This window comes from Amblyraja radiata, chromosome 13 (genome assembly GCF_010909765.2).
Source record: "Amblyraja radiata isolate CabotCenter1 chromosome 13, sAmbRad1.1.pri, whole genome shotgun sequence".
Classification (NCBI taxonomy): Eukaryota; Metazoa; Chordata; class Chondrichthyes; order Rajiformes; family Rajidae; genus Amblyraja; species Amblyraja radiata.
In genome coordinates, this window is record NC_045968.1 from 39,255,613 (window position 1) to 39,278,086 (window position 22,474).

Here is a 22,474-nt window from a genome sequence, read left to right on the forward strand (position 1 = left end):
CTGTAGCGAGTCTTTTAACACACTTGAATGCAATACATATGTTTTAAATTGGATTGGAGCGTTTTTGAAAGGGGGGAGGCTGTGCGATCACTGATTACTGGCCTTGGGGGTACCCGGTGAGGGAGTGGAGCAACCGAGTGGGGAGAGGGTGTGGATGAAGGGTGTCCCCCCTCCCACGGTAAGAACTTTTTGAAATTTGATGTATTAAAATCATGTTTTAGTGCACTGTAGAAGTATGATTTCAATGTTTTTTGTATGAAGTATTTTTAAGAGGTAACTTTTTAAGGGGTAACGTTATCCACACAAAGGGTGATGGGTGTATGGAACAAGCTGCCAGAGGAAGTAGTTGAGGCAGGGACCATCCCAACATTTAAGAAAAAGTTAGACTGATACATAGATAGGACAGGTTTGGAGGTATGGACCAAAAGCAGGTAGCGTAGCTGGGACATGTTGGCGGGTGTGGGCAAGTTGTGCCGAAGGGCCTGTTTTCACACTGTATCACTCTATGACCACATTATACCTCCACCATGCATGAATGCTTCAAAATCAAGTGATCGAGTTTTATTGCCATATACTCAAGCATAGAAACATAGAAAATAGGTGCAGGAATAGGCCATTGGCCCTTCGGGACAACATCCATTCAATATGATCATGGCTATTCATCTAAAATCAGTATCTCTTTCCTGTTTTTTCCCCATATCATAGAAACATAGAACATAGTAAATAGGTGCAGGAGTTGGCCATTCGGCCCTTCGAGCCTGCACCGCCATTCGATATGATCATGGCTGATCATGCAACTCAGTATCCCATCCCTGCCTTCTCTCCATACCCCCTGATTCCTTTAGCCACAAGGGCCACATCTAACTCCCTCTTAAATATAGCCAATGAACTGGCCTCAACTACCTTCTGTGGCAGAGAATTCCACAGATTCACCACTCTCTGTGTAAAAAATGATTTTCTCATCTCGGTCCTAAAAGACTTCCCTCTTATCCTTAAACTGTGACCCCTAGTTCTGGACTTCCCCAACATCGGGAATAATCTTCCTGCATCTAGCCTGTCCAACCCCTTAAGAAATTTGTAAGTTTCTATAAGATCCCCCCTCAATCTTCTAAATTCTAGTGTGTACAAGCCGAGTCCATCCAGTCTTTCTTCATATGAAAGTCCTGCCATCCCAGGAATCAGTCTGGTGAACATTCTCTGTACTCCCTCTATGGCAAGAATGTATTTCCTCAGATTAGGAGACCAAAACTGTACGCAATACTGCAGGTGTGGTCTCACCAAGACCCTGTACAACTGCAATAGAACCTCCCTGCTCTTATACTCAAATCCTTTTGCTATGAATGCTAACATACCATTTGCTTTCTTCACTGCCTGCTGCACCCTTGATGTCGTTAGCCCCAAGAAAAAATGTAACTCTCTCTTGAAAACATCCAGTGAATTGGCCTGCACTGCCTTCTGTGGCAGAGAATTCCTCAGATTCACAACTCTCTGCGTGAAGAAAGTTTGTCCTCATCTCAGTCCTAACTGGCCCCCCTTTATTCTTAAACTGTGACCCATGGTTCTGAATGCCCCCAACATCGGGAACATTTTTCCTGCAGTTAAAGTAAGTAAAAATCTAACAGGCAAGCAGGATGCTTTCACCAACCACCCCAATTTGAAGTCCACTATCTTCCACCGTTTCTACCCAGTGCTTGGTACTTACTTCCAGTAGCCACTGGTTGTCCTCCAGGATGCACTCTCTCCTCTCAACCCCTCTCTCTCCCCCTCTCTCTCTCCTCCGTCTCCCCCTCTCTCTCTCCCCTTCCCTCTCTTCTCTCTCCCCCCCTCTCCCTCCCACATCACTCTCCCCTCTCTTTTCCCTCTCTCCTCTTTCCCCTAACTCTCTCCCCTTTCCCCTAACTCTCTCCCCCTCTCTTTCTTCTCTCTCCCCTCTTCTCTCCCTCCCCCCTCTCTTTCTCCCTCCCTCTCCCTTTCTCCCTCTCCACACTCTCCCCTCTCTGTATCTCCTCACCTCTCTTCCCCATATCTCCCTCCCACCTGCTCTCTCCCCTCTTTCTCCTGTCTCTATCTCCTCTTTCTCTTTGCCCCCCATCTCTTTCCCCCTCTCCCTCTTTTACCACCCCTCTTCCCCCTCTCCCATTCTCTCCTACCCTCTCTCTTCCCTCACCCCTCTCTTCTCCCCCTCTCCCTCTTCTCTCTCTCCATTCACGCCCCCTCTGTCTCTCCCTTCTCCCCACTGTCTCCCTGTCTCATTCCCCTCTCTCTCTCTCCACCTCCCTTTGAGAGTCTGTTCCTTCGGCACAGAGACTCTCGCGGCAGCGGCGCTTCTGACGCCCCCGACGGCCTGGGACACTCGCACTGTCCAGAGTGCTCCATGGCCAGAGCTGCAGCGAGCAACACGCTAGCCACGCAAACACTCGTCAGACCCGCAAACACTCGTCAGCCCCGCAAACACTCGTCAGCCCCGACTCCCCACATCTGTATCCGCCCGCTGCTTCCATCCCTCCCTCGGCCCCAGCTCTCCAACGCCCGCAGACCATGCAGTTTATCCGAGTTTTGAAATTTTCGTTGATCACAGAATTTCTCACCACAGAGCGTGAGAAATTTCTGATCAGCGTGAGGGCGTGAGAGTTTGCCTGAGGGCGTGATTCTCACGCTCAAAGCGTGAGAGTTGGAAGCTCTGATATTGTAATCTTTGTAAATCATTTTACATCAAATTGAGATCTGATGTTTTATTTTATTTCATGCCTCGGTGTAGATTTAGCTCAGTGGTAGAATTTTTGCTTCAGAGTTCAAATGGTGACATTCTGCTCTAGAGACTAGGAGACATAATCTAGCTCGGCGCAACATTGTCTTTGAAATGAGATGTGAAACCGCAATGCTATTTTCCTTCCAGGTGGACATTACATTTCTCATTTGGTTATTTGAAGAATTTCCCCAAGAAGAATATCCTGGTCCCTAATCAAAGTACAAAATAGATTTTCTGGTCAATCTTCCATAGCTGATATAACACGTAAATTGGCTGCTGTATTGTCCTGTGTTGCTGAAAGTCCGGAGATGATCTCTGTACTCGTAGACATTAGAAGAATAGGATTAATAGGAGATAGGTCTGCAATTAATTTGATTGGATTTGTTTTGCTAATTTGTGTACAGGACATGATAGGGGAGGTTTCTCGGCTATAACTAATGAACTTAAGAGGAATAAGGAGATCTAACTGAAAACTTAGAAAATTCTTACTGGTTTCAAAAGGGTGGATGCATGGAGAATGTTTTTCCTGGCTGAGGACTCTCGAACCAGAGTCACAAACTCAAAATGAATGGCAGGAATTTAGGCCTCAGATGAAAAGACTTTTCATGTGAAATTCACAACTGCAAAGAGCGGGGGGGGGGGGGCAGTCATTGAGTTTATTCAAAACAAATGTTTTAATACTTCTGGGCATCAGAGAATATGGAGAAAACATGACAAAAAATGCCACCATGGTAGAAGTTAAACCTTGACCTTGATAAACGGTCTGTCTGTCTTTTCATCTTTTTTTATTATTTTTAATGTTTTAAGAAGTATGTGTTATTGTTCTCTGGTTTGTTTTATGTTCGGGATGGTGGAAGGGGGTCGGGGGAAACTTTATTTCAATCTCTTACCTTGCCGGAGATGCGATTGTTTTCCGGATCATATCTCCAGTCGCTCTGCGGCCTAACAGCATTGAGCTGGCGGCCTTGCTCGAGACTAACTTTGAGTCCCAGCGCGGGGACGTGGACTTGCCATTGGAGCCTGCGATCCCATGCCTGAGATCGACGCACCAACTGCAGCCTGCGGATTTCACCATCGAGAGATTCGCAGTCTCGGGTAGAGACTGATGTCGGGAAGCTCCAAAGTCGCAGGAGGTTTGACCAGCCCCGACCCGGGGTCTGATCGCCCGGTGCGGGGGAGCTGAGATCCCCCCGATGCGGGAGCTTGATTGCCCCGATGAGGAGGGCCCGACCGCCGGCTACGGGAGCCAAGATTGTCCCATCAACGGAAGGCTCGAGTGCCCCAACCGCGGGAGAACAAAGAAGGGAGAGGATCAAACTTTTTTTTCGCTTTCCATCACAGTGAGGAATGTGGAGGAGTCACTGTGGTGGATGTTTATGTTAAAATATATTTTGTGTGTTTTGTTGCTTTTTATTGGTAAGACAAATCAAATTTCTCGTATGTTGCAAAGCAATCTTGGCTAATAAAGTATGATTATGATGTCTGTGTGGAGTTCCTTCATTCACCCCGTGACCACACGGGTTTTCCCCGGGTGCTCCGATTTCCTCCCACACTCCAAAGGCGTACAGGTTTGCAGGTTAATTAGCCTGGTAAAAATTGGGTAGGATAGTGCTAGTGTACGGGGGTGATCGCTGGCCATCGTAGACTTGGAGTGCCAAACTACCATGTTTCCATGTTGTATCACTAAATTAAACTAAACCCTGCGGATCCAAAGAAATACAGGTTTATTGACAGTAGAGCATTTTTTTATTCGCTTATCCGAATACACGTTCATTTAACACTATCCAAATCGTTTACATTGCATAGAATATAGATTTTTTTAATCACTTAAATTTCATAATGAAATAATTTTCCATGTTTATGTGAAGCCAGGTATTGCAATCCTCTTTACAGACCTAGTTCCAGATCCTCTAGTTCCTTTAAAAGTGCTTCCTCTTTCTGCATTTTTTCCAACTGTAAATGGAGAGATATGGTTAAAAAATGCAACTAATAATAATATTTATACCCAAGAAGACAAATGGCCTAATTCTCTCCTATCACATATGAACTTATGAGAAGCCATAAAGCTTATATTTCCCCAACAGCTCAATTGGTTAAATTTAAACCAAAAATCAGAGAGTTCCAAGATTTAAATTATACTTGGATCCGAGTCTCGCTTTGGTCTCAGTCAAGATGGTTCCTTCGCCAGAAAGTGAAAGAATAAAGCCGAGTTCTACTGAATGAAGTGTTTGAAAAATTAATGATTAATTTTTGAAGAATGTTTGAGAACATTGTGCTACAATAAAATGAGGAAATGTTCATTTCAGTCAGGTATCATCTGTGGTGACAAGTCAATTATCTCTCACTGAAACGCAACTGAAGACTACCTCCAGAAACCTGGCAATCACATTCCTCTTGGGGGAGAGGGTGACATGACACAAAGTAAACGTTTTCTGTAGAACTGTAACCCAGTACAAATCAATGTACAGAACATCGGAGAGTCAATATAAAGTACATTTTAATTATGTATATTTAGAACGAAAGTTATGTTTATTGCCCAGACCAATTTTATTGGTTCATGGAAAAATTTACGTCTGTGCTTCTGCAAGTAAATTTAAGAGAAAACCAACAGGAGAACATTGAATTCTCTAATTTTAAATAACTTAATCTTACACTCCCCTCCCCTCTGCCCTCCCTCCTTCCTTTCCCCCTTCCTCCACCCTAGTTGTTTTACTAGTTCCATAGTTGTCCACATCAAAGATCCTATAGCAAGCAAGATAGATCACTCCTGCTAAATGCAATGGGCTGACGTGTAGTACGCAACGGAGTGAAACGTGGGCCTTTTTTCCATCCATTTCCGTAACCCGACCCGCAGTGTAATCAACGTTGCAGGGGAACAGTTTGTGTTAATAAATTATAATTCTGAAAATGAGGAGAAGATTTTTACCAAATAACTTTTATTTTTACGAGGATGTTTCCGTAACCGGCTTCCATCTCCGCACTAGTATCCTATGGGATCTTTGGTGCGGAGACGGAAGCCGGAAATGGGGCCGAAAATTACCCATGAATCTGCCCATGACCGTACTACGTCTTTTTCGTCGAGTGATCTATCTTGCTTGCTATAAGATCTTTGGTCCACATTGCTTCTCTTGAGATCACACCTTCCCTAACCAACAGTGGACCTACCAGGCACTGCCCTGTCTGAGGTTATTTGTAAATATTGATTGGTCCTGTTTTTTTCTCGCCTCCAGCTTTTCATCTACCACTACCACCCCCTACTTTCAGTCTGAAGAAGGATCCCGACCCAAAACATCACCCATCCTTTTTCTCCAGAGATGCTGGCTGACCCACTGAGTTACTCCACCACTTTGTGTCTGTCTTTGGTATAAAGCAGCATCTGCAGTTCTTTGTTTCTGCAGCAAAATAAATGAAGCAATTCCTTGAATGATTGCTCCTAAAAGGGAAAGGCTATACCCAAGATTGCATATGATAATCTGCAATTTTAGTGAGATATAAGAGGGCTGAACAGAGGCTGTTGGACATCCAACCATCAAAGCTACACCCCCCACCCCTCCCCCGTGTTGATCACAATAGAATGCAATCTGTACAATGCCTGATAATTTGATTCCCGCCAGCACCACACAATTCCCAAGATGGGAAACTAATTTTGTTTGCACCTGATTCTTTTCCAGTTGCTTGCCAGAAGCTTCTTGTTCTTTCAGCTGTTCAATTGCTTTAAGTTTCTGCAATAGAGAGAGTATTGGAGTCAAGGTGAACAGTAACAGATTTTGCAAGATAATCAATAAACTTCAGACGCTTGTTTTTAGACTTTAGAGATAAAGCGTGGAAACAGGCCCTTCCGCTCACCGTGTCCCCGCAGACCAACGATCACCTGAACGCTTGACAATGTACAGAAGCCAATTAACCCACAAACCTGCATGTCTTTGGAATCTAGAAGGGAACCGGAGCACCCAGAGAAAACCCATGCAGTCACAGGGAGAATGTGAATGCCTGTAGTCAGGATCGACATGGTTCTCTGGCTGTGTGGCAGCAACCCTACTGCTGCACCACCTAGAAATAAAACATTTCTAATGCACCATAATAAATTTTGACCTGGTTAACCACAAGGCGTATCAGTCTGTGGTGCTAGTTCTCTCAGACAAAGTCATGGTCCTCATCTCTAATTCCACACATTTTTTCCACACAATACTTACTTTTTTGATGTTCTTAATTTTTTTCTCCATTTCAGGGTCTCCATGACTCTCAGGACAGGGGACTGCTCTAGGTTCAGGATCAATTGGTGTTTCCTGAATGATGTCAGATCTGCTCTCCTACATGAAATAAGGTAAGAGAGATAATGGGTAGATGAGCAAGAATTTCGTATTGCAAATGTCAACTTTCTCTTAGGCTTTTGACAGAGTCATGACTATCTGGTTCACCAATGTACTCGAGGGGCAGGAAGTCACCCATCTTTAATGACATAATCCCAAAAAGAGGGAGGGGAGGCAGAAAGGGAGGGGGGGACAGAGGGGGAGGGGGTGCAGAGGGGGAGGGGGTGCAGAGGGGGAGGGGGAGGGGATAGAGAGGGAGAGGGAGGGGAATAGCGAGGGAGAGGGAGGGGAGTAGAGAGAGGGAGGGTAGAGGGAGGGGGAGGTGTTTAAAGAGGGAGGGAGAGGGGCAGAGAAGGAGGGGGTAGAGACCCCACCCCATCTCAGTCCTAATTTCCCTCACCTTCCTCACCTCACTTCGATTCCCTGGCGCAGCACCTACCCAGGTCGTAGAGCAACACCAGGGCCTGGAACTCGGCCTGGTTCTCGTACTCAGCCCGGCCCTGGCTGTAGACTGCAGCCGTCAGCTCGGCCGCCATGTGGGCTCCAGTGCAGGCCCCGACTTCACCTCCGGGCTCGTTCCTGACCCCGGCTCGTCCTTTGTTCCACCTGCGGCTTCTTTCTCGGCCCCGGTCACGGCCCCGTCCCAAGTCCCCGCCCTCTCTCCAGCTCCAGGCTCGACTCCAGCCCAGGCCCAGGTGGGCATGGAGCTGAGGACCCGAGCGAGGCTACGTGGACCCGAGGACCCCGAGCGAGGCCGCGTAGGTCGACCGTTGGGTAGGTGGTGAAGCGTTTGTGGAATGTTCTAGAAATGCGGCCCTCCCCTGACGTCACTCGAAGCTCGTGGAATATTCTGTGTGTGAAACGGGCTCCGAGCCGAGCCATCCTGCCCGCCCACCTCATTGTGACGTCATAAGTGGAAGCTGGTTGTTTTAAAAGGGAGTTTTTTTTTGAAACTTTAATCAACAATAAGTCGTGAAATAAAGCATAAATATTAAGTGAAGCTGCTCACTGCTTAAACGGGGAAAATGTGTCAGAATATGTAAAAATCTTATTGTTACCGCATAGTGTTTTTGTGAAAAAATAAAGACACACACATATACACACACATACAAGATGAGAATTTTAAAGTTATAGAGATAAGGATTTCTGCCTCCATGGGCATATGTTCAATGAGTTTCAGATGTCACCTACCCCTATATGAAAAATATTCTTTATCTTCCTTCTAATGCTTCCACCCAGTCACTCAGATGTGTGTATCTATGCCAGCTAGTTATTGATGGTTCATCCCATCCTTTAGACTTTAGAGATACAGTGTGGAAACAAGCCCTATAGTCCACACCGGCCAATGATCACCTATGCACTAGCACTATCCTACACACCAGAGACAATTTACAGAAGCCAATTAACCTACAAACCTGTAGGTCTTTGGAGTGTGGGAGAAAACTGGGGGCACCCAGAGAAAACCCATGCGGTTTCAGGGAGAGCACACAAACTCCACACAGACAGCACCCGAGGTCAGGATCGAACCCGGTTCTCTGGCGCTGTAAGGCAGCAACTCTACTGCTACCACTGTGCAACCTCTCTACATCTAGGTTAAATAATTCCATACACTTTAATTCAAAGAAATACAGAAAGTGCTGGAGTACCCGTCCCAAAACATCACCTATCCATGTTCTCCAGAGGTGCCGCCTGAACTGCTGAGTTTCTCCAACAATTTGTGTCTTTTTTTGGTAAACCAGCATCTGCAGTTCCTTGTTAATACACTTTAATTCAATCCAGCTCCCTGTCTCATCTGTTCCAAAAAAAATTCCAGCCTTCCAATCTTTCCTCAATCAAAAGCTTTCCAATGATGGTGGCATCCTAATTAATTTCCTCTGTACCGTATCCTGGTAACATGGTGCACAGACTGCAGGCATCTGGACGAGCTAGCTATTTGCAATACATCTCTGGCTTAACCTCCCTGGCCTTAGAACATGCACCTCTCCCATTAATGTCCTACAATCTCTAGGGAACAGTGATCATGCACACCTTTACACTGTTTACCCTCATTTACAATATTTTGCATTGCTCCAAATTTACTGAATTCAGTTGGTCACTATTCTGCTCAAAACCCTACTTATTTCCTGGAAAATCAATGCCCTACCTAGAGAACAAAGGCATGTTGGGGAAGTAATATGGTAGAAATGCATATGTGCTGAAGTAACTTAGCCGATCAGGCAGCATCTCTGGAGAACATGGATAGGTGATGTCTCTGGCTAGGACCCTTCTTCAGAAAAAAATACCTGCTTTGATGCCTTCCTTGCCTCCCTTTTCTTTTGATTTTTGAGAGCCGCTTTTGACAGTTTATCTGTAGATTGCGGTTTCATGTTCTGAGGGGGTTCTTCTTCATGCTATATGGGGAAAAAAAGCAGATCAAATCACAGACTGCATAAGACACTGTATTAGTTGCTGATCACGTGATAAATACATTCCTTATTGCATGTGCCATCAAAATCATCTGGTACATGCACTCAGGTTTCACACTGCAGATCTAGTTCTTCATTGGCCAAGAAAGCGCACCAATGCCTCGACTTTCTTAGAAGGTTTAAGAAGTTTGACATGTCCCCAACATCATCAAAATCATCTGGTACATGCACTCAGGTTTCACACTGCAGATCCAGTTCTTCATTGGCCAAGAAAGCGCACCAATGCCTCTACTTTCTTAGAAGGTTTAAGAAGTTTGACATGTCCCCAACATCATCAAAATCATCTGGTACATGCACTCAGGTTTCACACTGCAGATCTAGTTCTTCATTGGCCAAGAAAGCGCACCAATGCCTCGACTTTCTTAGAAGGTTTAAGAAGTTTGACATGTCCCCAACAACTCTCCCCGACTTCTACAGATGTGCCGTAGAAAGCATTTTATCGGGATGCATCACAGCATGTTTTGGAAACAGCTCCATCTAAGACCGCAAGAAATTGCAGAGAATAGCGGATGCAGCCCAGACTTCAACCTCCCTTCCATTGATTCCATCTACACTTCACACTGCCTCAGCAAGGCCGTGCTTTGCATTCGCATAATCAAGGACCAGTCTCACTATTAACATCAGCAAACTCAATATAACCAACAAGGATATTCCTGTGTGAACAGCTGAGTAGCATATACTATTCATGCTATTATTAGTTGTGCCAGCAGGGGGCGTGATAATTTTAATCTTAAAGTTATATATAAGCTGTGGGCCGAGGAGCATTATTCTGCATTTTCGTGACCCAAGTCACCAAACTACATGAAATGTTCACATATTGTGTAAATTTTTTTATATAAATCACCCCTGAAACTCGATATGAAGAAGACTTGCACATTTTTATTAAATTAGAGAAAAACCGGAAAAATGTCGGGAATTTTTTAGTCCAATCAAAGCACGTTTAACATTGATTTGTCTGCCAGTTGGCCAATCACGCGCTTTGTTTCAGGCTAGCACACAAAATGGCTGAGGGGGCTTCACAGATGCCTGTTTTACTGGAGATTCCGATGTGTTGTTCTGTGGAATAAATGTCGTGGAAACTTGCAGCAGGTAATTGTATTTAGTGGGAAAAGCATTAAAAAGGCTGAAGAAAGTGCTGCTAACTGGATGGAAGTGGAAGAAAGCCTTCAAAGTCCCTGCTGATGTGCTGGAACACAAATAAGCCCCCCATGAATCAACTAACTGAAAGGTAAGACTAAAGTCTGAATTCATGAAAATCTATCTGTATGGACTTTAATTAATTTAATATAACGTGAATAAATTCATTCATTCATTCCTCATTCATTCATTCATTCATTCATTCATTCATTCATTCATTCATTCATTCATTCATGAAATTGAGGGCCTAAACTATAACACAGTCAATTAAACATTGTCACTAATGCCAGCCTGTTGTAGAGTAATAAGTCTTTAACAGCTAATCTCGGAGCTGCCTGTGAAAACTTACCGGGGAAAAGTGCTCCAACCGCGGGACCTAGGTACTCGCGGTAAAGAGCGATCGATATCCCTCCGTTTTTCTCCCGTTATCGGGGTCTGAAAACGACCGCTATAGACGGCACTATGTACAGCCGCCCCCCCCCCCCCCCCGCGGAGATGATCCGCGGCTCCGCGTCCGCGAATCGGCCGCTTATTAATTGAGACCGCGGCTTCACTTTACCGCGAGTACCTAGGCCCCGCGATCGGAGCACTTTTTCCCGGTAAGTTTTCGCAGGCAGCTCCGAGATTATTTGTTAAAGACTTATTACTCTACAACAAGCTGGCATTAGTGGCAATGTTTAATTGACTGTGTTATAGTTTAGGCCCTCAATTTCATGAATGAATGAATGAGTAAGTGAGTGAGTGAATGAATGAATAAGGAATGAATGAATGAATGAATTTATTCACGTTATATTAATTTAATTAAAGTCCATACAGATAGATTTTCATAAATTCAGACTTTAGTCTTACCTTTCAGTTAGTTGATTCATGGGGTCCTTCTTTGTGTTCCAGCACATCAGCAGGGACTTTGAAGGCTTTCTTCCACTTCCATCCAGTTAGCAGCACTTTCTTCAGCCTTTTTAATGCTTTTCCCACTAAATACAATTACCTGCTGCAAGTTTCCACGACATTTATTCCACAGAACAACACATCGGAATCTCCAGTAAAACAGGCATCTGTGAAGCCCCCTCAGCCATTTTGTGTGCTAGCCTGAAACAAAGCGCGTGATTGGCCAACTGGCAGACAAATCAATGTTAAATGTGCTTTGATTGGACTAAAAAATTCCCGACATTTTTCCGGTTTTTCTCTAATTTAATAAAAATGTGCAAGTCTTCTTCATATCGAGTTTCAGGGGTGATTTATATAAAAAAATTTACACAATATGTGAAAATTTCATGTAGTTTGGTGACTTGGGTCACGAAATCCTATTTCTAGACACATTTTTGATGCTCGGCCCACAGCCTAATAGCTACGTTTATAAGAAATGGGAGTAAATCACTCTTTACCCAAACAGAGCACAGGCTGGCCACACCTGAGAGAAGAGTAAAACATTGAGAATCTCAATTAATTTAATTCACAAAGGACACTACAATCTACATACTCTCAGCTGATTTTCCATGTGGCAGTGCTTTCACCTGTCAGCCTCAATGAAAATGACAGCTTAGTATCTCATTTCACAAATCCATTTCTTATTGGAACGATGTGGATGATGTAGGCGAGTTTAATCGGGCTTGGAAGTTCACAAATGAATTTTTATTAAAATCTATTTTCCTACATTTCAAATGAGAGACAGCAAAATATATAAAATTATGAGAGGCACAGATAGCGTAGTCAGTCAGAACCTTTTCCCCCAGGGTGGAAATATCCAACACTAGAGGGCATAGCTATGTTAGAGGGAGAAAGTTTAATGGAGATGTGCAGGGAGGGCAAGTTTTTTTAAACACAGAGTGGCGGGGGCCTGGATCACATTGCCAGGGAGGAGGAAAAATACAATGGTGACGTTTAAGAGACAGTTAGATAGCCACATGGAAGTGCAGGGAATGGAGGGATATGGATCATGTATAGGCAGATCAGTTTCGCCAGGCAGCATGTTTAGGACAGACACTGTGGGCTGAATGGCCCGTTCCTGAGCTGTTACATAAAACATCTTGAGCTTATGCATTTATCCACTTGTAAGGTTAATAGGCAGCTATATTCAAGGGTCCAGAAGTTCAAATATAATAAACGAATGAATAAAGTAATAGTGGGACCAGCAAGGCATGGTGGCTGTGTGTGTCCCGATGTCTCCAGAGTCTCTCTCTTAATATACAGATTATAGCTCTCAAAAGCGTGATCTGAATATGGCACGAGCTAAGAAGACAGCATCAGCTGCATGAGCATTTTCCTATCGATAGGTCTTACTTCCACACCATTGGCTTGAATGAAGTGACAGCATTTAATAGTTGCATTCCACAATATTCCTCACACTGTAATAAAGATGGACCACACGGCAATGAAGCATTTCAGATGTGCACTTTGGACTCCTGAATATTGAATACAGTTGCAAAGAAGTTTAAAGTAGAGTTTAAAACCAATATAATAAGTAGCTAGCAAAATGTTATAGTGCTATGGATTTGAGTCTGCTCACTTTAGAGATACAGTTTGGAAACAGGCCCTTTGGCCCACTGAGTCCGCGCTGACCAGCGCTCCCCACACACTTACACTATCCTGCACACACTAGGGAAAATGTCCAATTTTTTACCAAGCTAATTAACCAACAAATCTGTAGGTCTTTGGAGTGTGGGAAGAAACCGGAGCACCCAGAAAAAACTCATGCAGGTCAACGTACTGTCTCCATGCAGACAACACCCGTAGGGAGTCAGGATCAAACCAGGGTGTCTAGTGCTGTAAGGCAGCAACTCTACCGCTGTGCCACCTTACTGCCCCACTGTAGATACTTTCTCAAATCCAGTGACATCAATTCATCCTGTAAGTGGTCTGATTCTCTAAATTGTACCAAAAATATATTAAAAAAACATTTCAACTTGCAAAAACATGAAAAAGAGCATCCAGAATCAAATATGTACTGAATACCACTCACCAGTTTTGTGCTGGTTATTGGCTTGTTTCTTAGTGCAGGCGGTCTGTAGGCCTGTGCTGGTTTGACATCAATACTAGGAACATCATTGGGAACCGTATGGTATCTGATGGGCTTCTCTGGGAAAGCACCATCTACAAACGGCTGCCACTGGACTTCCCAGAGTTCAGAGTTTGATGGTATTTCGATTATGTGTCGAACTGCACCGCTGTAATGCCAGATCTTAAAGCCATTGCTAACCCGTAGTCTTGGCGCACAAGTCGCTGTCACAATGTGCTCACCATCCGGGCACCACGAGAAACAGGTTGTGTCAGCAGCTTGTGGCTTCGAAATCTGTTTGTATTTTTTTACATCCCAGACTTCCATCTGTCCTCGGAGGTTTCCAAAGCCTGCTAACACCAGGATGTGCCCTTGAGGGCTGTAGTAAGCTGCATTACGAGGGCCTGTACCAAAGTCAAAGACTGGGTCACACTTCTGGTTGAAGACTGTCACTTTGGCAGGCATGAAACCATACACGGCACAAAATTCAACTGAATTTGGATTCCACACCACGTCATAAATCGGTCCATTTTTTGCTGAAAGAAATGAAATTGATTCAACAATAAGATGCTATGATGAATATTCCAGCGTGTAACTATTTGAAAGAAGCATTCTCCATAAACTGCAGCATTTTTAACTTGGAAAAAAATGTTTCAAAGCAATTCACAAACACGTAATCAAAAATAAAATCCAATCCCAAAGGAGAAATTATGAGAATGCAGAAACAAGGAACTGCAGATGCCGATTAATTTAAAAAAAGACTGTGCTGGAGTAACTCAACAGGTCAAGCGACATCTCTGGAGAACATGGATAGATGACATTTCGTGTCAGCACCCTTCATTGGACGTAAGGAGCTTGCTTACTTGGTAACACTATTGTTCCAAGGAAATTATAGTGGATTTAAACCTTTTGCTTGAACAAATTTTTATTCTGCAATCAACAGCAGATTAGTTTGTCATTGCTGTTTCTGGATCTTTGTTTCTCTCCAAATGGCTCCCATGCTTGTCTTAACAGGAGTATGCTTTAAATTAAATTCATGGGTTGCGACACACATTGGGAATAACAAGGGCTTGACAAGACACAATATAAATGCAAGCTTGTTCAAACTCGTCAGCTGTGCTCTCCGTTGAGTGAAAATGCGGCACAGCTATTCCAATATTCTCCTGGGTGGCCTTCCACCTGTATTCCCTTTAATTTCAACCTCATGTTTAGATCATATCTTAATTTACACCAAAATGTTGTTATTTCATCAAGTCTGAACTTGATGACCTAACTTGCTTCCAGACTAGCAATAGCTTAATTATAGAACATTTTCAAATCACTCCATCATGATGCCTTTCTACGTGACTGCAATCTATCAAGATTTTTGCACTCTTTCACCTCTGGTGTTTTATACATTCACAGTTCTGGCTATGTCTACAGTTATCCGGCTCTTTGGCACACCGAGTCTGCGCTGACCAGCGATCACTCTGTCCACGAGCATTATCCTCCATACTAGGGACAATCTACACTTTACAGAAGCCAATTAACTTACACACCTGTACGGCTTTTTGGAGTGCAGGAGGAAACTGGAACACCCGGACAAAACTCATGCGGTCACTGGGTGAACGTACAATCTCCGTATAGACAGCACCCACAATCAGGGTCAAACCCAGGTCTCTGGCACTGTAAGGCAGCAGCTTTACCGCTGTGCTGCCCAGGGATAGGTGTGAAGATTGTGCCTAGTGAAATCTGGTTGCCCATCATGAACCATGAGGGAGCCACATGGACACGCATATTTCGGATTATCCAGTGGACTAAAGAATGTGCAGGAGGGAACTGCAGATGCTGGTTTACACCGAAGAAAGACACAAAATGCTGGAGTAACTCAGCGGGACAGGCAACATTTCTGGAGAGAAGGAATGGGTGATGTTTTGGGTTGAGAGCCTTCTTCAGACTGAGAGTCAGGGGAGAGGGAAACACGGAGATATGGAAGGGTAAGATGTGAAAATGTGTGAACAAAGGGGATGAAGTTAGACTCATATCCATCGGTGAGACCAAACATAGACTGGGCGATGATTTCACTGAATACTACTGCTCAGTCTGCCTAGACCTACATGATCTCTCAGTTGCTAAACACTTAACTCCTCCTCCCATTCCCGTACTGACTTTTCTGTCCTGGGCCTCCTCCACTGTCAGTGAGGCCCAACGCAAATTGGAGTAACAGCACCTCATATTTCGCTTTGGGCAGCTTACAACCCAGCGGTATGAATATTGACTTCTTTAACTTAGTAACCTTTGCTTTCCCTCTCTCTCAATCCCTCCCCCATCCTAGTTCTTCGACCAGTCTGACTGTTCTCCTGATTAAATGTTATCTTTGTATGCTTCGGTGTCTTCTTCTCCTAGTTAGCAAAGATCTATTCTACATCTTCTACAGGGGATCTTCTACAGGGGAACTTCATCCCCCTTGTTTTCTCGTTTTCACACCTTACCCTTCCATATCTGTGTCTATATCTCCCCTGACTCTCAGTCTGAAGAAGGGTCTTGAATCGAAACATCACCCATTCCTTCTCTCCAGAGATGCTGCCTGTCCCGCATTTTGTGTCTATCTGCAGTTCCTTGCTACACAAGGAGCCGCGGCCACTCATATTAAAACTGTCATGGACTGATACGGCTGTGACAGGTTGACATGGAGGAGGTCAAATAGCCTTTTCCTGCATGTTGGTTAGTTCACTCTGCTGCAGGCCCGTTATGGCGGATGTCTCCTTCAAGACCCATTCTCTTGCATGCTTCTGTGAACTGGTTGACAATGACTTCAAGCTTAGAAGGCTAATCTTATAGAGGTGTACAAAATCATGATAGGAATAGATTGGGCAGACGCACAGAGTCTCTTGCCCAGAGTAGGGGAATCAATAACCAGAGGATATTGGTTTAAAGTGAGGGGGAAAAGATTTAATAGGAACCTAAGGGGTAACTTATTCCACACACAGAGTGATGGTCTAAGGAACGAGCTACCAGAGGAGGTAGTTGAAGCAGGTACTATCGCAACATTAGGACAGGATTGGCCAGGTTTAGAGGGAAATGGGGCAAACGCAGGCAAGTGGGACTAGTGTAAATGGGGCATGTTGGGCCGAAAGGCCTGTTTCCACACTGTATAACTCAGTATGATTCTATATATCCTGCATAAGGTAACTGTGTGGCTCCATTCCCGCAAGAAGCTTATTGGAGGTGAAGCAAATTTACATAGATTAAATATATGTTTCATTAAAATAAAGTAAGAAGAAAACAAGCCACTAAACAGAGCAGCCAGATATGAAGTATATAGGTCCTGCACCTGACCCTTTAGTTTATTTAGTTTACAGCTACAGCGTGGACACAGGTCTATCGAGCCACTGAGTCCGTGCCGACCAGCGATCATCCTACACAACAGGGACTAATTACAGAAGCCAATTGACCTACAAACCTGCATGTCTTGAGAATGTGGGAGGAAACGGAGCACCCAGAGAAACCCCATACCGTCACAGGGAGAACGTGCAAACTCCATACAGACAGCACACCATAGTCAGGATCAAACCTGGGTCTCTGGTGATGTAGGGCAGCAACTTTATCGCTGCGCCACTGTGTCACCTTCTGATACAGTGCTTTTGTACATTGCTGTGGAGGCACGGAAGATCAGCATGGTTGGTCGAACACGTTTGATCTAATCCTAACCAAGCCTACATTTTTTAAATTATTAGATTATAATCCACAGCAACCAACAATTCCTCTGAAAATTTTTCACGCATGAAATTGTGCCCGTCGCAGTTAACAGAGTTAGATTAGAACTCTAATTGCTCCCATCTATGCTAATTTTATAGTATGTTAACAACCAATCCATTATTCCTACCTGTAAAGGAGAAAATTGGAAAGTTCTAGCCAATAAATGTGAGCACCTCTAGTAGATAATTTACATAAGCAAAGAGAGCCTGATGGCAATCATTAAACAAGCCAAAGGCAATGTTTGAAAGGATACTTACGCAGCTGCACTAATGCACTTTCTCCATTGGATGCGATATAGTGCAGGGTTTGTTCGCCATAATACGATGCTCCAGACTTGTCTACATCCGTACTGGCGATCACCAACAAAGCAGTCCCTGCAGAAAGGCAACATGAGAACACAATCATTATTTTACATTTAGCACAGAAAAGCATTAGAGCATGATCATTAGACATAGGAGCAGAATTAGGCCATTCTGCTCTGCCATTCGATCATGGCTGATCTAATTTTCCCTCCTAATCTAATTCTCCTGCCTTCTCCCTTTAACCTTTGATGCCAAGAACCTATGAAGTAGTAGAAATAAAGAACTGCAAATACTGGTTAATACCAAAGATAGACACAAAGTGCTGGAGTAACTCAGCGGGTCAGGCAGCGCCTCTGGAGAGGAAGGATGGGTAATGTTTCGTGTCAGGACCACTCCGCAGACTCAATCCTGAGGAGGAATCCCGATCCGGAATGTCATCCATCCTTTTCCTCCAGGGACCCCGACTGACCCACTGAGTTTCTCGAGCACTTTGTGTTTATCTCAAGAACCTATGAATCTACGTTTTAAAATACCGAATATCTTGCCAAAGAATTTCACAGAATTACCACCCTCTGGCTAAAGCAATTCCTCCTGATCTCCATTATAAAGGTATGTCCTTTTATTGAGGCTGTGGCCCCTGGTCCCCGACTCTCGGTGCTTCACCATACCATCAAAAAAAGAACCACGTAAAGAGGTATTAAAAGCTTGATCGAAGGAGCAGTTACAATTTTACAGAAGCTAATTAACCAGCAAACCGGCACATCTTTAGGATGTGGATTAGGTGGATTTGCACCCACGCAGCAAATTACAAAGCAAAATACAAAGTGCTGGAAGAATTTAAGGGCCTGTCCCACTTGGCGATTTTTTCGCTGACTGTCGGCGTCACATCAATGTCACCAAATGATTTTGAACATTTTAAAATCCAGCGGCGACAAAAAAAAGTTACGACACTTGAAAACACACCACGCGTCAATACGTCATTACGCCATGTCACGCTGCAAATTTTTCGGTGACCTGATAAGTCAGTCAATGATGCCGGTAATCGCCAAAAAAGAATCGCCAAGAGGGACAGGCCCTTAAGTGGGTCAGGCAGCATCTGTGAAGGGAATGGCTATGTGGTATATATATTTCCTGTACCCAGGTACATGTGACAATAAAGTATCATTGAATCATTGGGAAGGAAACAAAAGGATGTCAGATAAGTAGACGGAGGAGTGTAAACTAGAGGGAGGGATTTTGGTGGAAGGGGACGGAGAGGGGAAAGAAAGGGGGATTAGGGGGAAATGGGGACCGGGGACGGGACATGAGTGTATGTAGGAAGAGAATGGGTTAAGGGGAGGTTACTTAAAATTGGAGAATTTCTAATCTCAAATCACTGATAAACACATTCCTAATCTAAGCACAACAATCTGTTTGTGATGGTTACAGAAGACAAACAAGTGGAGGACAGTCTGTCCACATAATGGTAGCCTCAAACTCCAAATAGTTTGCTTGCCCATCGTTCACATCATGGTGTGACAGAGAGCATAAAGGAAGCTAATTAAATGAGGTGAGAGCAGAAAACTTTTAAGTTGAATTAGACTTGTCCAGATGTCAAAAATAATATTACTTTATTAATGCTCTCCAGAAATTGCACTGACTTCCTTCGGCGAACAAACACCATAAATCACTTCACTTACTCTTACAGTTTCTCGTGCCATTGAGCTCTTCAGGTGTTGAATATTGCAACTTAATATTAAGCATTAACTGTCGCTTACAAAGCCTTTTCATGGAAGCATGATATCTTGATATCATGAGAAAATCAGAAGATATCCTACCTTTCTTATTCCAAAGCATTGTCACTTTGTCAGCTTTAAAAAAACTTTTATTTGCCAAGGCAGAAGATGGGCCATCAAAATTTGGATACTGGTACAATCGAACAAAGGATGGTGCACCCTTCGATCCAGGCACATACACAGCAACCTTTAACGAACAAGAGGTTTGAACTGGTCAGTTGTTTTAGATTAATACTGCATCTCAAAACATCTTCAAAGACATACTCCATACAATGCTCCATATTAAAAGAAACATTTCACCTTATTTAACAGTGTTTTCATACAAATCTTTTTCTTGAAAGCAATCCTTCATTTTAAGCAAGGACAGATTGGATTTGTCACTGGAGACATCAGCTCACCCACCTCTATCTTTCAGTTTGAAGAAAGGTTCCGACCCGAAACGTCAACTATTCCTTTACTCCAGAGATACTACCTGACCCGCTGTGTATCTCCAGCAATTTGAGTCTATCTTCGGTATAAACTAGCACCTGCAGTTTCTTCCTACACACCGGATCTGACAGTTGTGCAGAAATGAATTGCAAAGTTGATCTCTTGCATCGAAATACAAAATTGCAAGCAAAGGTGGGAGAATGTGTGGAATTATAAATATTAAAACCACAAGACTCGTAGTATTAAGGCATCTGGGCCAAAGGCAGGTTCTTGGAATTATCCTGTGAATTTGAGACTTTGATTCCACTGTGTCGCATTTCAGAGCTACAGTTGAGATACCATCTTATGCTGCAGCGGTGCTGCTTTTGAGTTGCCAAATGGCCTTATCGTTGGTCAGCACCTACAGAATGACACCATTTTAGAATGGATTCTGGAATAGCTGGATAAAGGCACTCCCTGTGTAACATAAGGTTTTTATTCCATGAACCCTTACGCAAGTCAGATTTTACGCAAGTTGGAATCACCGACTCTGTGTCTGCACTCACTGAGAGTATTAATTGTCTCAGCAGCATCCATGGCACTTTTTGAGGCGCACGGCCTTCTGAATAAGCACCGCCGCCATTGCCGACCTGTTTCCGATGTAAACGAGTGATCGTACAGTGTTGTGAAAATTACAAACTACCTTCATTGCGCTTGGGGCTGAGTACAGATAAGTGCGTAGGTCGTCTCCTGTATAGGCCGGGAGGTGTCTGTACTGAATTGACTAAAACTGTGAAAAGATATTGAGGGGAAGTTTGAGCTGAGACAAGCAACAGTTGTAATACTGTAAACTGGTTTGTCCTTATGGAGAGAGGCAGGCAATACAAATGTGAAGTTGTAATAGTTAATTAAGTTGAACTCAATAATCAGTCAAATTTAAAGTCAGCCACATTTCAGAGTTACAGTCACATTTTAGAGCTACAGTTGAGATACCATCTTCTGCTGTAGTGGTTCTTCTTTTGACTTAACTTCTATTATGTGTAGGAAGGAACTGCAGTTGTAGGATTATACCGAAGATAGACACAATGTGCAGGACTAACTCAGCAAATCAAGTAGCATCTTTGGAGAAAACAGATGGGTGATATTTCGGGTCGGAAATCTTCTGCAGACAGAGACGCTGCCTGACCTGCTGAGTTACTCCAGCACTTTGTGTCTATCTTTGGTTTCACTTCTATTATGCTTTAAAATGTCTTTACCTGATAATTATTTTTACAAACATGCCGCGCAAAACACAGAAGAGGAAGTAAATGATAAAAGTACCTTGCAGGGCTGAGGTCCAGGCGACAATGCAAAATCTGATACTTTCTGCAAATGGAGTTTGTTCACTATTTTATCTGATATCAAGGGATTGGGAAAGTAACATAAGTAAAATTCATCGCAGAGTATTGGCTTGTTAATTTCTTCTAAAAATATACAATAAACAAGTGTTGCCTAGTAGCACTGAAATATATTTTGCATTCTTTCCAGGAACTTTACCCAGGAGAGGAAAACATCTCCAAGTTCTTGGATCTAGGACTTAGCACCCCTCTGCAACTGAATCTGACTTCCTGACGCACAGACCAGAATCAGTGAGGATAAACAACAAAACAGCATGGGAAATCATGAGAGGAATAGATCAGGTAGACGCTCAGAGTCTCTTTCCCAGAGTAACAGGATCAAGAACCAGAGGACATGTGAATAAGGTGAGGGGGAAAAAGATTTAATGGGAACCCGAGGTGTATCTTTTTCCACCCAGAGGGTGGTGGATATATAGAATGTGCTGCTGGAGGAGGTAGTTGAGGCGGGTAGTATCACAACGTTTAAGAAACATTTGGAAAGGTTTAGAGAGATATGTGCCAAACGCAGGCAGGTGGGACTAGTGTCGATGCGACATGTTGGCTGGTATGGGCAAGTTGGGCCAAAGGGCCTGTTTCCACACTGTATGACTACATCCTCCATGACAATACTGAACACTAGTACCCCGCAAGAATGCGTTCTCTGCCACTTACTATGGTGCCTATACATTCACAACGATGCGGGCAAATTCTGCTGTAACATCATGACCCCACCGTTCTTCCTGCGCTTGCTCACTCTCCCATCACAGCTGTTACTCTGATCTCCTCATACACGGTTTTTATTCAATTCTGATTTAGGAACCGTTCTGGTTATAAACCGTTCTCAGGAATGGAACAGTGTCATAAACCGGGGACTTCAATTTTAACAATGTCGCCTCTTGGACAGCACGGTGGCATCACGGTAGAGTTGCTGCCTTACATTACCAGAGACCCAGGTTCGATCCTGACCATGGGTGCTGTCTGTACAGAGTTTGTGTGCTCTCCCAGTGACCTGCATGGTTTTATCTGGGTTTCCTCCCACACTCCAAAGACGTACAGGTTTGTAGGTTAATTAGCTTCGGTAAATTGTAAGTTGTCCCTCGCATGTGTAGGATAGTGTTAGTGTGCGGGGAGTGCTGGTCGACACAGGCAGTGGGCCGAAGGACCTATTTCTGCGCTGTATCACTAAACTCTTTCCTGTTAAATCAAAATAAATAATAGG

The 22,474-nt window shown here is 43.8% G+C and overlaps 1 protein-coding gene across 3 annotated transcripts in view; it reads right to left on the reverse strand.

Annotated features, from left to right (window-relative positions):
• Positions 1–4,476: 4,476 nt before the first annotated feature.
• The window catches only part of eif2a (eukaryotic translation initiation factor 2A), a 40,274-nt gene continuing 22,276 nt past the window's right edge, over positions 4,477–22,474 (reverse strand). For 2 of the 3 annotated variants that reach the window (XM_033031847.1, XM_033031848.1), the window contains exons 7-14: positions 21,200–21,273; positions 19,514–19,658; positions 17,652–17,768; positions 13,621–14,192; positions 9,342–9,449; positions 6,943–7,059; positions 6,406–6,471; positions 4,477–4,702 (exon numbers count right to left, since the gene is read on the reverse strand). In XM_033031847.1, the coding sequence (XP_032887738.1) occupies positions 4,637–4,702; positions 6,406–6,471; positions 6,943–7,059; positions 9,342–9,449; positions 13,621–14,192; positions 17,652–17,768; positions 19,514–19,658; positions 21,200–21,273 (1,265 nt within the window). In that variant the 3' untranslated portion in view covers positions 4,477–4,636. Of the gene's footprint in view, positions 4,703–6,405; positions 6,472–6,938; positions 7,060–9,341; positions 9,450–13,620; positions 14,193–17,651; positions 17,769–19,513; positions 19,659–21,199; positions 21,274–22,474 lie in introns of those variants that run through there. The other variant, XM_033031849.1, reaches the window with a different exon arrangement.